This window comes from Nansenia antarctica (genome assembly GCF_963989245.1).
Source record: "Nansenia antarctica genome assembly, chromosome: 1".
Classification (NCBI taxonomy): Eukaryota; Metazoa; Chordata; class Actinopteri; order Argentiniformes; family Microstomatidae; genus Nansenia; species Nansenia antarctica.
Window position 1 is genome coordinate 45,522,143 of NC_137674.1, and position 12,937 is coordinate 45,535,079.

Genomic DNA, 12,937 nt, shown 5'->3' on the forward strand with positions numbered 1-12,937 from the left:
TTGTTGATTGTAATTTAAAAGGGAGGAGAGAGGCATTTTGTATAGAGCCTATTGCCTTTACTGGCGAATAGTAAAACGGACCTTAGATCAGTGGTTAAAGGTGTCTAATGCAAAATGTGATTCTCCATGTACAGAGCAAGTGCACAAAGCTAGGTGGGTTAGCTGTGTATCATTGTCATACAACATAAGTGCAGCCTTATAGTCTTAGCATAGCTTTTTCAGGAATTCAGACAAACTCTGTTGTAATACAATGTACTGCCTTCTTTTTTTTAGAGTTTTTACTGAAATTTACTGAAAGTACAAAGTTGCCAAAAGTGGCCAAAAGTCCATAGTGCCAAAAAAATACTTATTTTGTAAAATAATGAATTCTGTGAAACATGATGTTGATCTGTAACTAAAGTGTGAAAGCAGAATACTGTATGTTACCAAAGAAATACAATTGTTTATTAAAACCTGTTTTCCTGTTCCTTGTGTAATGCCATGCCATGTTTCACTGTAGATTAACCATTTTTAATGAATGAATGAATGAATGAATGAATGGACTTTATTGTCATTGCTACAGTACAGGTACCAAACAACGAAATTTAGGAGGGGTGGCTCCCCTGGTGTTAGGAAAGAAAAAAAAAAAAAAACTTTTAGAAAAAGAATAAAATCACAAGAAGGTAATGTTCAGAATTGGAATCCCACTTCCCCACCCCTTTCCTGAGGTGTCCACTTGTGCACTCCCTCATGGATATAAAGGCATTTGATTGGTGAAAGGGAGTTTCCACAATATCTCTTACACCTGTTCATTTTAAACCCATATGAGGGAATGTCCATCTCGTTTGTGTCTCACTATCACTATAGATATCCAAGACTGTATATGACTCACTCTAAAGCACTGGAGGAGGGCATAGAACATGCTTGTGTGCTCATATTTCACATTATGCTAAAGAGTAAAACAAAACAAAAAAAATATAGTTACATATATATATTCTATATATCCCCCACGGTTGAAAAACGTTCCGCTTAAGTGCCCTTTTGAGTGGAAAAAATGCCCTTTTGAGTGGTGAAAATGAGAGGATGGGCCCTATTGGTGCCCCTCCAATGGTGTAAACTTGACCATGTGCCCCCACCGTTGAAAAACGTTGCACTAAAGTGCCCTTTTGAGTGGCAAAATTAGAGGATGTGCCCTATTGGCTGCCCTTCCAATGGTCTAAACTTGACCATGTGCACTGATGGGGTCCCATGTTGTGCAGTAGGTGCCCTTTTTTTCTTTTCGCCCCTGCCCTTCAAACAGTCTGAGTCCGCCACTGGCTCTCACTGAGATACAGGTCAAGATAAAGAGAGTGAAGTCTTATACCACATTTAGTGACATCCCAATCATACGTCATTACACAGCGCAACAGCGCCTCCCAATGGACATAGTAATAGTCACAGCTACTCACATAAACAATATATATATTGTACAATAAAATTGTAAAAAGTAAAATTGTACAATATATATTATATATATTGTATCATATTATGATACACAGTAATACATGGAGTCATACAATATACATATCTCTATGTTATACCTCAACAACACCTTGGGACCTCTTCTCTTCGGGGCGGTTGGCTGTAAGAGAAAATCAACAGCAGAGCAGTTTTTTTTGATTGATTGAAAACTTTATTAGAAGATTTGCAGAAGTAGGTACATGAAAGTACATATTACATACAAGGTCAACTAACAGGATAAAAACCCAAGAAAGCCACTGGCTTATTTCAATTGGGGTCCTTGATGAGTCAATAAAGCAACACCCAATTACAGATGTCTGATGCTCAAAGCATTCAAATAATAAGTCCTGAATTGTGTGGATAATTTAAGCTACTCAAAACTTAAAAGGTACAAGGTGCCGAATCGTCCAATCTTACCTTAGAGTATGGTCTTCCTCGGTCCAAAGATCCAACTGAAGAGGCATCCCATGAGTGCTGATCAGATTTCCAGAGCGTATTTACGAACGCACCCCATAAGTGATCGCAGCGGTCTGTCATCTTTGACCTCTCGCCTCGTCTCAGCGCGCCCGTGATCCACCTGTGTGGCAGTGCGACGGGACTGGTTCATTCACCATTGACTATTAGTGGAGTAGCTATCTATTCTTTCCATCACCCGATGTACTAAAACCGTTTTAGCTAACGCTACTTGAACTTCTTTCTTTTTCTTTGACTTTGTCCTGTCACACAAGAAAGAAATATTAGCTAGATAGCAGCTTATTAGCTTTAAGTAAGTAGCCAGTCCTTGGGGGCGACCTGGACCTGGGCCTGGCCACACCTCTGCTCTGGTTAACAAGACTGCATGGTGATGTAACTCCAATTAACTCAGGTAACTTAAGGCATAATGTTAGCTAACTGATTTGCCTCAGACCATTACGTTTTACAACCATTACTAGCTAGCTGACTAACTACTAGCCTACATAGTAGGTTAGCTAATGAACTATCTACCTATCCACTTGATATTGTGAGAGCTCTTGCCTAGTAGTCCAAAAGCATTAAGCTAATGCCATAGCACTTAGCTAATGCATTTCAGCAAGTCATCTAGATAGCTGGCACATTGTTGCTAACTATGAATTGTGGATGGCATTTTGTTAAACTTAACCTACTTTTTCTCACAAGTACGTTACCTCGGAAGACATTGAACACAATGACCGGAGCCAAAGCAGGAGCTATAATGATGAAACACACACACAGCTGGTGCCAGACGCCCCAGTCAGTCACCGTGCGGATCAAACCCCACACGGCGCACACCCTCCAGATCAGGAGGGGCCTGAGGCTCAAGAGACCCAACCTACACGAAGCCCGGGGCCCGCCGGAGAAGAGTCAACCCAGCCGGCGGCAAGACGAGGTCCGCCGGGGCAAGTTATCCCCGAGCCCAACACTTGTGATACAACGTGAGGAGATGGCAGCCTTCTTCAGAATGTTTGGTGAGAAAACACCAAAGAGAACAGACTTTTCTCATGGATTTGAATCCACATTTCAAAGATAACCCCTTGACATTACATTTGTTTGTTTGAAAGCAGTGTCATCACTCATGTCACCTACTTGCTTTTATAGATGACGATCTGATACAAGACTTTCTGTGGATGGATTGTTGTTGTATAATCACAGACAAGGTAATACATTGTTTAGGTGTGTGTGTGTGTGTGTGTGTGTGTGTGTGTGTGTGTGTGTGTGTGTGTGGGGGGGGGGGGGGGGGGGTTATATGTTTGTGCAACCTGTATGATACTACCTTCCTTACATATTCACACTTTTTATGGCACTTACCTTCTTCTTACTTCAGTACCTCCTAGCCATGACCTTTGTGTACTTCAAGAGAGCTCGCTTCAGTATCAGCGAGAACAGCAGAATGAACTTTTTCCTTGCACTGTAAGTTCAGGGAGGCATCTGTATCAACCTGTTTTGTCATCAATTGTGGATCTACAGCAGCTTTCACATTACACAACATGCATTATCTTTTAAATTGTCACAGTCTTAAATGTATCCCCTTTGACTTAAACATGGAACTGAATTGGGCCCTTCACTGTAACGGTGAACCTGAGGTTAAACTAACTCTTTTGGCATGTCTACAGCTACCTTGCCAACACCATGGAGGAGGATGAGGAGGAGAGCAAGTACGAGATCTTCCCCTGGGCGCTAGGGAAAAGCTGGAGGAGGCACTTCCCCCGTTTCCTCAAGCAGAGGGACAAGCTGTGGGCGCGCATCGAGTTCAGGGCCGCCGTCAGCCGCCGCTGCTGTGAGGAGGTAAGTGTAACGCCTGCTTACCTGCCTGCTTACCTGCCTGCTTACCTGCCTGCTTACCTGCCTGCTTACACGCCTGCTTACACGCCTGCTTAACTGCCTGCTTACACGCCTGCTTACCTGCCTGCTTACATGCCTGCTTACCTGCCTGCTTACCTGCCTGCTTACACGCCTGCTTACCTGCCTGCTTACCTGCCTGCTTACACGCCTGCTTAACTGCCTGCTTAACTGCCTGCTTACCTGACTGCTTAACTGCCTGCTTACACGCCTGCTTAACTGCCTGCTTACACGCCTGCTTAACTGCCTGCTTACACGCCTGCTTAACTGCCTGCTTACATACCTGCTTAAATGCCATATAGATGCACATTAGTGTAAAACAGGTTCTAAGTTGACTTGGTGGAATAATGGGCATACAGGTAAAAAAAATGTATATCATGGAAAAGTATTTTCCATCATTTAATTCAAAAAGTGAAACTTTCATATTATCTAGATTCATTACACATGAAGTGAAATATTTTGAGCCTTTTTTGTTTTAATGTTTATGATTACGGCTTACAGCTCATGAAAATCTAAAATCCAGTATCTCAAAATATTAGAATATTACATAAAACCAATCAAAGCCCAGGTTGCTTTGATAGCAGCCTTCAGCTCGTCTGCATTGTTGGATTTTTGATTTTGAGCTGTAAGCCATAATCATCAACATTAAAACATTAAAACCTGTATGCGTGGCCTCCAGGTGATGGCCATTGTGCCGTCCCACTTCATCTGGCAGCGGGAGCGAGCGGAGCATCACAGCGGCGCACGACGGCACTACGGCGACCGGGATAAGGTGCACATGCCCCGCGGGCCCTCGGCATCCCCGGCCCCCTGCGCCCTCTGCTCCGGCCTGGCTCTAGGCCTCACCTCCTTATCTGCTTCTGAATCCTCCTCCGCATCTTCCCCGCTTACCTTCGCCCTCTGCCTGGAGATCACTCCACCCAGGGCCCAGCGTCCCTGCTGGTGCACCAAGGAGGCCCCAAGTGAGTGTCTGCTATACAGGGGTGCTTTTCATTCTAGGAAACTGTTTGCTTCTCTCTCTGCCCCCTGTACACTTCTCTTTGAATGTGACACAACTGGTTTGGTGAGAGTAATAGCTCCACCTAGTGTTCACCATAGTAATTTCACCATTCTCAAAAAAACTAGGGTAAAGAGTCAGGAGTAGTTTTCTGGAATGAAAACCACCTTTTGATTGCAGTGATTCATGTCTAAACGTATGTTGTGTGAAAGATTAATCTGTTTTTCTCAGGGAACGAGTCAGATTGTGGAGCAGGGGACGACCCATCCATGGACAGGATCAACAAGCAGTAGAATCTCTCACAAAACAACCAAACTGGAACTACATTTCCCAATCCTGGTCTAGTTTGTTCTTACACTTTATTCAGCCACCGTAAGCTCAGTCCTCAGTAACAACTACAGAATATTAATCCACTTAATGGCAATTTTTAAAAAACTCCATCGGGATATGCTATATATGGAGATTCACACTTAGGATTTTCCTAAACTGTGAATAAACTTCACATACATTTTTGTCACACTCATGTCTCAGGTTTGTATAGACCAAAAGGACCAGGATTGATATAATTCCAATATTACTTCACACTTTACAGGCGAAGGGTACTTTTATATTGTATGCACAACCTTAGAGATATTTCAGTTATAAACACTGTGTTTGTTATGTACATACTTTTTTTTTACAAAACCAGTGCAACGATTTGAAGTGAAATCCTCTCAGAGTTGTATGTAGGCATTGGTTTAATGTTGACATGTTTAATGTATTAATTTATTTATTCACACTTCACGGTCTCGCAGTTTGTGGTAGACACTTCTGCTCAACATTTGGATCCAAATCATCCTGCAAGGGTGTCATAAAATGGGTTTGTCATAAAATGAACTGTTCACCAATTCCATAGCTGACTGTAAATCAGATATGGATGGTGGGAAGAGTTTAACTAAATAAATATTGGGCATCACTTTCCTGTTTGTGGGTGTCTGATTGAATCCATAGATGCCTTCTTAAAAGAATGAAAACTCTTTATTATACATCGACTGAACTACTTGGAAATATCACATAAGAAGTATAGGGTACAGAAGATTAGGTTATTTATTGATCAATATACAAAACATTGCATTAATCTCTCCATAGCTTTTCACGAGGACTCTTCACACGCAGGAGAAAAGCTAATTCATACACTTTCTTAGTTTGACCAGGAATGCTGAAATGAAATAAGATCACAATTAATTAACCACCTGATATTGGAAAGGAAATTTCATTCTTAGAGATGGAAATGTCACTCACCTGAATGGCTAGTTTGCTCAGGATGCGGTCGAGCAATGTAGGGGACGCTCCCAAACGGTGGATTTTCCTGACTGCCTGTCTCCTCTGAAAGAAAAAAAAAGTTTTATGACTGTTCTTATTGATCCTATTTTTCAGGTTTTCTGCTCAAAATCACATGCCCACAGTGAATATAGAATATCTCCACAATCACAAGGGCCTTCATAATGATCTTGGTATCAAATGAAAGCTAACACATGTGGGGTGGCTGTAGAAGTGTCACAAGTGATCACAATATATGTTACTGTGTCAGAATAAATAGAGCTAGAACATTGTGAAAAATAAAAAATTCACTCTCCACCTAATAAAACAACAGCTTTTAGAGTGAATATCAGCTTGGAAACCTGAGCTTATAGCCCAAATCATCTAGGAATCAGTACTCCAGGGTCTGATGAGCACTTGTGCCAAATTAGATGCTTGTAATGTGAGCCAGTGCAACTTTGTACCTGTTTTAGCACAGGTACGTTTAGGCGGACAACCAAATTGTGCCATTTGGAGACATTTTGGCACCATCAGTGTATCAGACTGTAAAACTGATTATATTTCATTGACATATCACTATAGGCATAAATTCCATCCAAATTCAACTGTTTAGACTTTGTTTGCATCCAGCAGCGCTCTCCTGCTCGCAATTGCTTTGCTCAACCGCCTCCATTTCACACCTGCTTCGTGACGCGCGGGGTACGCAGGGCATTTCCTCTCGAACCCATTGGTCAAATTTGATGATTGACCACTCATTTGAAGCGTCAGAGCCAATAGAATCGAGCAGAGGCGGGAAAAATTACTTTAGATTACCAATGATATGGAAATGTGGGCGTTGCAACCGAACATGATGCCTCCTCGAGTTGTGTGTGTGTGTACAAACCTGCTAGTGACGTCGGCTGTGTTTACCAGGCAGCGGAAAAAATTGTGCCGTCGTTTAGAATTGAGTCTTATCGAAGTTTTGAGATATGGATGAAAATAATTCATAGAGGTAAGCTCTTTATATCTCTTATATTAAACATAGACCCGATTATTCCCCCCTTGAGGGGGGCGTGGATAAAATTGAGTGGGCTCATATCTGTCCCAAAGAACATCTGCTTAGAAAACTAAACTAAATACAATAAAAACATGAAAAAAACAAACATATACAGTATGAAGAAATGATGACACCAAAGGGATGAGGGACTCCTCATCTTCCTTCATTAGCACTGATCTGAGAACAGGCTAGGGGAGGGGGGGGGAGCAGCAGTACACCCATGTAGATATTTGCATTCACCTGTCCAGTTCTCTCAGATCCGTGCAGATGAGGGGAAAAGAAGAGGAAGCAACTTAAGACTATTCCGATGCCGACGGGATGTTTTCTGTGTTCTGTCACCTTTTTCATCGTCGTCCTCGTCCTCGTCTGATTTCTCTTCATCTTCTTGGCTTCCTTCTGAGGATGGTGCTTTTCGGACACAGAAGCGCCCGTCTTTCTGGACTGCTGGAGCCAACAGCCAATCCCTGTGCTGCACCTCCATGACGCGCTCACACTGCAGGGGTAGGGCGGAGCATCGGAGGCCTTCCAGTAGATCGATGACCTGTGTTATACTGAGTTCAACAGAAAGGGGATAACCCTAAGTCATCGGCCTACTGTGTCTAATACCTTGTCACCCAATGTGTAGTTCATCAACACTGGTGACTTTAATGTCAGGCAGGAAAACAACAAATAACGAATGTGTTATTGGACATGTTTCGGTTCCTTCTCCCTACACCCCAAAATCATGCCTGCTGAACGTGACCCGAGTCTCCCAAATTCTTCAAGATTACAATAACCTGAATTTTCTAAAGTCTGCTTGTGATATTTCTACCGTCAAGATACAGTACTCACTTGGCCAGGTAGACAGAACACACTGCCCCGGGATGGAGATGTGGAGTCACAGTTGGCAAAACCAAGTGGGGGCTTATCATGTCCAGAGCAATCTGCAACACACACACACACACACACACACACACACACACACACACACACACAGACACACACACACACACACACACACACACAGTTCATCAAGGTCTACCCAGCTAAATTCCTTCCCTGGTAGTTTATACAATCATTGCCAAACATCCTCATATTCTTGGTAGCACAATTAAACTCCTTGGTCAGTGCTCTGGTGCAATCAGATCAGCCGTAATGAGCGAGGTCATTTCTATCTTGTTATACAAAGTGCATTGAAACCGAATATCTGATGAGTAAAAGAGGCATCCTTACTGAATTGAAGCCCTGTCCAGCGAGTAGAGAGGAAGCTGTCCGGAGGTCAGTGTTATGAAACTGGACGTTGTCTGGCCACTCTTCCCCTCTCCGGAGGCTCCAGGCTGTCCGCCAGCGCTTGTAGTTGAGCACGGCCCTCCTCAGGTGGTCCTCCCTGACCTCCACACTCACAACTCTGCCCTTGGAGCCCACTGTGGAGAGCACAGAGACACAGATGTGTTGGAGAGAACACCTTTAACATTAGATTTTCAACGGTACAGTTCAGCAATCTATCCAACCTATTGAAATTGAGGTGGACTAGGGCTGGGTATCGCCACTGATTTCCCAAAACGATTCGATTCCGATTCACAGCTCGATTCACAGCCCGATTCGATTCGATTCACGATTCGATTCGATTCGATTCGATTCCGATTCGATTCGATTCGATTCCGATTCGATCTAGTTACAATATACATTTTTTGCTTGAATATGAAAGAGATTCTCTGAACTAATGCTATAAATGGTTCAAGGAACCCTATAACATGTAGCATTGTTAAACATATCAATGAATTGACTCCAAAGCAGTTACATGAATGTACTTTTTATTTACATATGACTTTGCTTTTGTCCAGCTCATCTCTATCGTCACATTTTTAAAATCCAAAATGCACCCAGACATCTGACTTTAAGCCTGGTGGTGACTTGAGTGTCCCTGCCATCGCCATGTTTTTAGATTTTAGTGTTGAGACCTCACGTTGCGTGAGATATGATAAATTATTGTAGCGCGAGATCTGGCCACGAGATCTCGTTGCGGGTTGAAGCTGCAAGCAAAAAAAAAAAAAATCGATCTCGGGATTTATGAATCGATAATCGCTCATTTTAATGAAGATCGATTCAGAATCGGGAAATCGATTTTTTGAACCCAGCCCTAAGGTGGACTATCCCTTTAAATACATGCTAAACTACTGTACCTAACAAGCTCACTCACACTTATAGTTTATATTTGACATACTGTATGAAAACAAATAACATAATGTATGACTTACAACTTCACATCCACTGATACACATTCATTCCCTCACCCAGCCATTCTTATAAACCCCTCAAAAAAAGTTTGGAAACGTTATTTCAGTCGATTCTTCCTCCCCTTTAATAATACCAATTGGTATTGTATTTTATATCGTTGGAAAGCCTGCTTAGTCACCTTTACAAAGAGGTACAACTTGTATGGCTCATGCATTCGTGGAATGAGTAACACAGCTAAACGTGTGGGTAGCGGCCCAAAAAAATTTGCCAAAATCCCCTGCAATATTCTTCTGTTGGTATTCACTCTCGTTTTGAGCTTCAAGTGCTGGCAGGTGTATGTCAGTCACAGGTGTGTGACTGGCACCTGAATGGCACCTAATTGACAGGAATGATATTCTGGGGCCAGTGGCAATCCCATATCTCCAGAATCTGGGACCTAACTCCATCCTCCAGGATGACAACGCTCGCCCCCACAGAGCCAGGATCATCACAGTGTACCTCCAGAATTTGGGAGTGGAGAGGGTGGAATGGCCTGCCGTGAGTCCAGACCTCAACCCAATTGAACACTTGTGGGATCAGCTTGGGCGTGCTGTACGTGCCAGAGTGACCAACGCAACCATGTTGGCTGACTTGCGGCAAATCCTGGTTGAGGAATGGGATGCCATCCCACAGCAGTGTGTGACCAGGCTGGTGACCAGCATGAGGAGGAGGTGACTGCGTATGGATCTTCCACACGCTACTGAGGTCCCTGACAGTGTAAAATTAATAAAGTGTAAAAATGGCCAATGTGTTGTTTTTTCCTTATTACTGTGGGAGAGTGCAATCATCCAATCCACCAAGCAACTCAAAACGAGAGTGAATACCAACAGAAGAATATAGGGGATTTTGTTAAATATTTTTGGGCCGCTACCCGCACGTTTAGCTGTGTTGCTCATTCCACGAATGCATGACAAGTTGTACCTTATTGTATTGGTATTATTAAAGGGGAGGAATAATCAACCAAAATAACGTTTCCGAACTTTTTTTGAGGGGTTTAGTATGTTCTACAGCACACAAACCTGCTCGTGACAGGAAGAGTGACATCGCCCCGGATCCAGAGCCTGACTCCAATACGCAGTCTCCCTCTGTGACATCCATCAGCATCAGCATTGCGCTAGCATCCTAAAACGAGAGGGAAGAGAGAGTGAATGCCAGGCCACCATGTCACCTCTTCAAAAGAGATATCCTCCCTGCTGCCAGCTGTGTAAGAGAAACAAAGTTGTGATTCCGTGAAAGTATTAAGACTGGAGCCTCACACAGTACCTTAGGGTAGGCGATAGCTGGCCCCCTCTTCATAAACAGCACATACTCCTCCAGGCTGGCCCGTCGTATGAGGAGGGGCACGTTGACGGTGGTGCGTAAAAAGACCCCCGCGTGGCGCCCGGCGATGTCACTGTGCTGGATGGCCCCCCAATTGCTCTGGAGACGCTGCCCCTCCTGGAGCTGGAACATCTTCTTGAACTCCACCCGACGCTTCTTGTTATACTCTGCAACAACCAACTCTCCGAAAGAAAGCAAGCGCTCCCCGGGAACAATGGGCGTCACGACGCACCCCTCCTGGTGGGCAAAAGACCCCTCTTCTCCCTGAATCTCAGAATGACTTGATTCCACTACAGTGTCCACCTGGTCCTCACCCGGTGTGACTGGGCTGTCTCCGGTGGGTGTCTCCAGAGTTCCTACCAGTCCCTCCGTCCTCTGAGTATCTGTGAGTGGGGGATCTACGGTGTGTTTGTCAACCAGAGCTGCATTACGCTGCTCCACCTCTTCCTCTCCCTGGCCTCTCAGCTGCAACACCTCGGGGCTGAGGGCCTCCTGGGGCAGCAGGCGACTGATCCTCTCCAAGGGCGAAAGGGCTTTCCTCCTCCCAAGTAATGACCCTCGACTGCGAGTGAGGATAGGGTCGGAGGGTGAGAGGTCCACGCCATTCTCATTCTCCCCCTTAGGACCAGTTCCAAACGTCCTAACGTCCTCTGTCCGTTGAAGGGCTTTATGTTTAGGGTGTAGGATGCCTAGGTGCCTGCATCCCTGCTGCCCTATAATGGTGACACCTATCCGCACCAGTCTGTGTGTAAGGAGAGCCCCTCCTAAGTGCAACCCTACAGACATCAGTGTAGTAGTTGAGCTGACTCTGACTGTAGTGAACAGTGTATGGTATTCGAGATTTACATCACACCAGCTTCCAATTCAAATATTCTGCCCCATGTCTGCCACTTAGTTATTCTGTGAGACACTGTGTGATTGTTGTGTTCTGTATTGATGCTGCTGACAGAGCTGCCTGCAGGTACCAGGACAGATTAGCTACCAAGGCAACAGTGTCACATCGTTGGAAGAATTCATGATGCCTGGGTACATTTTGCCAGTATCAAAACAATTGAATTTGGCTGAATTAGATTTCAGTGACGAAGAAGCAACGAGATAAGATAGATCACCTACTGTCCTAAATGTGAGACAGAAATATGTCCCCGGCGTTTTGCACTTGGAGGTCGCAGCCACATTGTTGGTAAAAACACATGAGTCCTACGTCAACGATGTGCGACAACCTTCGGAAGCAGTCTGCAGTACTTCACATAACCAGCAGATGGTGACACGTGTAAATTAATTATGTCTCGTATGCTGATCCTATGTCGTATTCAGAGATGGTACAACCATACCTGTCAACATTGGGATTTGAAAATAAGGGATATTTTACAGAAAATAAGGGATATCCCCCCCTGCGCACCCCCGGGTCATCCTCCCCCCCCCCCCCCCCCCCACCATCCACAAACCATACCCCTTACATTTAGACTGTACACACAGTCAATCCTAACATCACCACTAGACAACCATAGGATATCCCTTACATTTAGACAAAGCTATACACTGTCAATCACCTGCTTCAGTGCAACAAGAATTAAGTAGTTCCTACATTAAGTAAAAGTGACTACAGGTGGTCAGAATCAGATACCTGGTTGAAAGTAAAATACTTTGAACATCCCTGCATGAAAACACAAAAGGGCATCTAAATTCAGCACATTTATTTATACATTACTTGACACCATGATGTCAATGGGAAAAGAGTGGCGCAAAGCTACCAGCGATCATTTCAAAACAGCGATAATCGAGGCTGTGTTCGTAAAAAACGCTCTGGAAATCTGATCACCACTCATGGAATGCCTCTTATCCAATCAAATTACTTGGTCCCTTTATGGCGTTGCACGCTAGTGTGCGTTCCGGCACTTTCAGAGCAAAATTACGAACGCAGCCCAAGAAACGAGAGGAGACAAGTCAACTCTGACATGGATATAGCGATTGTGCGCATGCGTCTAACGTCTAACAATTAAGTGTTAAATTATATTTTATTATAGGTTAAAAATACGGGAGATTTACGGGAAAATATTTAAACGGGAGCACAGCGGGAAAGAAAGGTAAAATACGGGAGAATCCCGGGAAAAACGGGAGGGTTGACAGGTATCGCAGCTCTTTTTCTCTGACAGTATATTGCAAAAATAACAATCGGCATTGTTATTCAAAATTGATTTGTTTAGTTGTAGTTCTGT

The 12,937-nt window shown here is 43.9% G+C and overlaps 2 protein-coding genes across 2 annotated transcripts; one reads left to right on the forward strand and one right to left on the reverse strand.

Moving 5' to 3' along the window:
- Nucleotides 1-2,689: 2,689 nt before the first annotated feature.
- spdya (speedy/RINGO cell cycle regulator family member A) lies at nucleotides 2,690-5,103 on the forward strand (the record flags this gene model as incomplete). Its single annotated transcript, XM_080523265.1, has 6 exons — nucleotides 2,690-2,942; nucleotides 3,073-3,131; nucleotides 3,299-3,384; nucleotides 3,588-3,759; nucleotides 4,493-4,775; nucleotides 5,042-5,103. 6 exons carry the CDS (start codon nucleotides 2,690-2,692, stop codon nucleotides 5,101-5,103), a joined length of 915 nt encoding a protein of 304 aa, XP_080379391.1.
- Nucleotides 5,104-5,889: 786 nt separating this feature from the next.
- trmt61b (tRNA methyltransferase 61B) lies at nucleotides 5,890-11,826 on the reverse strand. The gene is made up of 7 exons (XM_080550355.1): nucleotides 10,665-11,826; nucleotides 10,421-10,523; nucleotides 8,358-8,548; nucleotides 7,977-8,068; nucleotides 7,485-7,696; nucleotides 6,092-6,175; nucleotides 5,890-6,008 (listed from the first exon to the last, which is right to left on the reverse strand). The coding sequence occupies exons 1-7, from the start codon at nucleotides 11,505-11,507 to the stop codon at nucleotides 5,974-5,976; spliced, it is 1,560 nt and encodes a 519-aa protein (XP_080406481.1). The 5' UTR covers nucleotides 11,508-11,826; the 3' UTR covers nucleotides 5,890-5,973.
- Nucleotides 11,827-12,937: the final 1,111 nt, after the last annotated feature.